The sequence below is a fragment of the Garra rufa genome, chromosome 25 (genome assembly GCF_049309525.1).
Source record: "Garra rufa chromosome 25, GarRuf1.0, whole genome shotgun sequence".
NCBI lineage: Eukaryota > Metazoa > Chordata > Actinopteri > Cypriniformes > Cyprinidae > Garra > Garra rufa.
Genome location: NC_133385.1, coordinates 33,881,040 through 33,885,069, shown reverse-complemented (window position 1 = coordinate 33,885,069; position 4,030 = coordinate 33,881,040). Strand labels below are relative to the sequence as shown.

The 4,030-nt window shown below is 41.9% G+C and overlaps 1 gene segment (V, D, J or C); it reads right to left on the bottom strand.

Moving 5' to 3' along the window:
• Positions 1–507: 507 nt before the first annotated feature.
• On the bottom strand, positions 508–3,539 carry LOC141301466 (Ig kappa chain V region 3547-like). The segment is given in 2 exon segments: positions 508–833; positions 3,443–3,539. Coding segments are annotated over 2 exon segments (423 nt in total).
• Positions 3,540–4,030: the final 491 nt, after the last annotated feature.

Here is a 4,030-nt window from a genome sequence, read left to right as displayed (position 1 = left end):
ACACACAATTAAAGCAGTAATGTTCATTATAGTACAGTATACTAATTACTATTTGTTAACAAATTATTTATTCATGAATTAATTCATTCAAAAAGAGCATTCTATTAATCTGAATGCAATTATGGTACTGTGATATTCCCTGTATACAAATTACAGTAGTACAGTAAATTAATGTGATTAAACTTACAGTCAGCATACTGTGGAATATATTACAGCAACTTACTTGCCAATTGCTGCCAGCAAGTTGCTGTAAATTTCACAGTAATCTTGTTACAGTGTATTTTTTAAGATAACTTATGACATATTTGTAAATTGTTAGCATATTACTTTGTGGTGGAACATTTTAAGTGATGAATCAAATATCATTCATGGTGAAGTTGTGTGAGAAAAACACATCTAAGATAAGATCCAAACAGAGACTCACAAATCAGCAGCTGCAGTATCTCTCAGCTGTATCAGTGCAGTCACTGTGACTCTGACTGAGGGAGGTTTTTGTACGACTCTTTATCACTGTGTGAAGACATATTTACTGTTTGGATAGTGGAAACTTTGACAGTAATAATCTCCTGTATCTTCAGTCTGGACTCCACTGATGGTCAGAGTGAAATCTTTTCCAGTATTCACTGTTCCACTGCCACTGAATCTAGATTGAGTTCCTGACTGGAGGCTGTTTATGGCATAAATGAGGAGTTTAGGAGCTTGTCCAGGTTTCTGCTGATACCAGGCTAAGTTGTCACCATATATCCCTACATCTATATGACACTCTATTGTAGCTGTTTGACCCTGTTGGACAGTTTTAACTTCAGGTTGGGTCAGAGTGATGCCTCTGCATTCTGAAGAAGAGAACATAAAGTCAGTCTGAAAATCACTTTTATAGCAGAATACTGGTTTATTAACATGGTAAAAAACAACAATAGCCTATTATTCATATCAAAACGTAATATCCCACCTTGAATAAAAGCTGCAATGGTCCAGATGAGGATGAGGATGTTGTTTATTGTTGTTGTTTTGTCTTGTGTGATGATGAAGATTGTGTTCTGTTCTGCTGTCAGTCATGAAGTGTTAAACTCACAGCACTATAAACACTCTCATGCAAAGTGTCTCTCTTTGGAAATGTGAGCTATTTGAAAACAGACAGACACTCTCTACAATGTGTGCTTTGTTGTTTCAACTTAAAAATGAGCCACTCAATCAGCTTGTAAGTTATTCATATAATAATACTTATATTTCACACATTGTTTTATTCATAATTGATTTTTATTTAAAAAGTACATGTTATCATAAAAGTATGAACATACAAAAATAAATATCTAGCATTTCTTTAAAAAAAATATGAAATTGAAAATGGATTCTTAATGATTATTTAAAATACATCAAATAGGTATTTCAAACATACTGACCCGAACAAGGTTTTACAAAATGTACATTTCTATTTTATTTTATTTATTTATTTATTTTTAAAGGGCAAACACTGTTGAGAGATTTCCCACAAAGATCAGCAGCACTGAGCTGAGCCATGGCTGAAGATGTTCAATATCTACACTCTTGATTATGGAGAGATGAGGTTTGCTCTAATTCATCAATATTGATGGACAATATTAAATGTAGTACATCCATCCATGTAGAAATTGTGTGTGAATAACAGTAAAAAAGAATCAGATTAGCCAGACAATAAGTTACTGGTGAGACTTGATCAGTGAGTCTCTTATAAAAATATTCGTACTGACGATTTTAATAACCTCCAGTCAAATCCAAACATCCCACAATTTTAAAGAAAAGTGGAACCTTGGAAAATGGTTACAGCTAATATTGTGGCAGAATGTTTTGCATGAACAAGCACCAAAACTTTTTTTTTTAAAACATAGACAGAGTGAAATCTAGTAAGTGAAATACAGTATGATTATATTATATTTATTTGGTATTGTCACTCCTTCTGCTACTTCTCAACTAAACCACCAATCATTACATTCACCTGAACTTTTACTGTTATTCTGTTGTTTGCCTCTCTGCCTGATGCTTCACAACTTTATTATTTTATAAATGAATAGTAAATAAATGTTGAAATATGTAATACTCTTGATTCATTGTGGTGTTTGTCATCCTCTCATCAGCAGCTGCAGTATCTCTTAGCTGTATCAGTGCAGTCACTGTGACTCTGACTGACGGAGGTTTTTGTACGACTCTTTATCACTGTGTGAACACATATTGACTGTTTGGATAGTGTACACTCTGACAGTAATAATCTCCTGTATCTTCAGTCTGGACTCCTCTGATGGTCAGAGTGAAATCACTGCCAGATCCACTGCCACTGAATCTAGATGGAGTTCCTGACTGGAGGCTGTTAACTCTATAAATGAGGAGTTTAGGAGCTTCTCCAGGTTTCTGTAAGTACCAGGACAGACATGGTGTGTTGCAGCCTGTTAAAGGAGTGCTGGCGGTGCATCTCATCACAACAGTCTTTCCTAGTTCAGTTGTTTGAACTGCAGGAGTTTGAGTAACGGTGATCTGTCCACTGGAGCCTGAGAGAGAAATGTATAGGATTCATGTTTGTACATCAAAGCAAATACAAACATTTGGTTCCATATTATAATATACAGTATATGTTAGCCTACTTCATTATTCATACTTCTTTATCCAAACTCGCATTATGTACCTTGTATACAGCAGAGTAATGTCCAGATGAGGATGATGATGTTATACACATTTATATTAAATATCTTTGTTATTGTATCCTGTATCTCGTCTCGTTCGTCCAGCATGTCAACTCGTTACAGAAAGACAGACCTAAACAGTTTATTCCGGCACCTTTCCCTGCATTTATTTTCCCGTTTTTTGATTTTCTCCCCATGGACCCTACTGTTCTCCTCATCCTCCTGAGGCAAGGGGAACGCTCTCTTGAGGACCACACACGTGAGTTTCTCTTCCTGGCAGAACATTCCCACTTCCCGGATAGCAGCCTCAGCAAGTTTTATCTCATCGGACTTAATTCCACCACCAAGGCACTGCTATCCGGGGAGGGTCCTCAAGAGAGCCTGCCGGAATTCATCGAGTGGGTGCTGACGTCCTGTGGGTTGTCATGGACTATCAGCATCGTCGAAGAGGATGTCAGCCCCACTCCAGACCCAGAGCCCAGCCAACCATCACCCCGACAAGCGGGGTTTGAGCCTGAATTCATCACCGCGGACGGAGAGCCTGAACCCGGAGCGGCAGTAATATGGTGTGCCGACAAGCTCAAAACATCCGACCAGGTGCGAGAGCCGGCCATTACATCCGCGACGGTGGAGTGCTGCGTGGAGCAAGAGAGGGCGGTAGAGAGCCCTGCCCACTGCACCACCACTGGGGGTGAGCTTGATCACAACTCTGGGGACTTAATAGACTTCTTTTCCGAAGCTTCAGTGGATAACTCTAGTGACTTAATAGACTTCCATACTGTAATACCTACCTGCCATGTCCAACCTGTCAGCCTGGACTTCCCACCCACCCTCCCTCTTCTGTCGAAGTCTGGATCTGCCTGGTCTCTGCTGGTTCCGTCCAGCCATCCTGAATCCCCGCCGGTTCCGTTCAGTCGTCCTGAATCCCCGCCAGTTCCGTTCAGTCGTCCTGAATCTCCGCTGGTTCCGTCCAGCCGTCCTGAATCCCTGCTGGTTCCGTCCAGTCATCCAGAGTCATCGCTGGTTCCGCCCAGCCTTCCAGAATCGCCGCTGTCACCTGTCAGTCCCCCTGCTCACCCTCAGTCCACCACCTGTGCAGTGGGCTCGCCGTGGGGCTGCCAGCTTACATCGGCGTCTCGGCTGGAGGATCCCTCTTTTCCGCCTCCAGCCTCAGAGTCCAGAACTCCGCCTCGGCCCTCCGACCCTGCGGCTCCACCAAGGCTCTCAGCGCCCTCAGCTACAACGTCGCCCGTCGGTCCACCAGCTCCACCGGGCTCCCTCGTCTTTTCGGCTCCGCCCTGGTCGGTCGTCACCCCTCTGTCACCTCAGGACTCTGGCGTAATGTTACATTCTTGTTTGTTTTGCATGCTCAGTCAGCC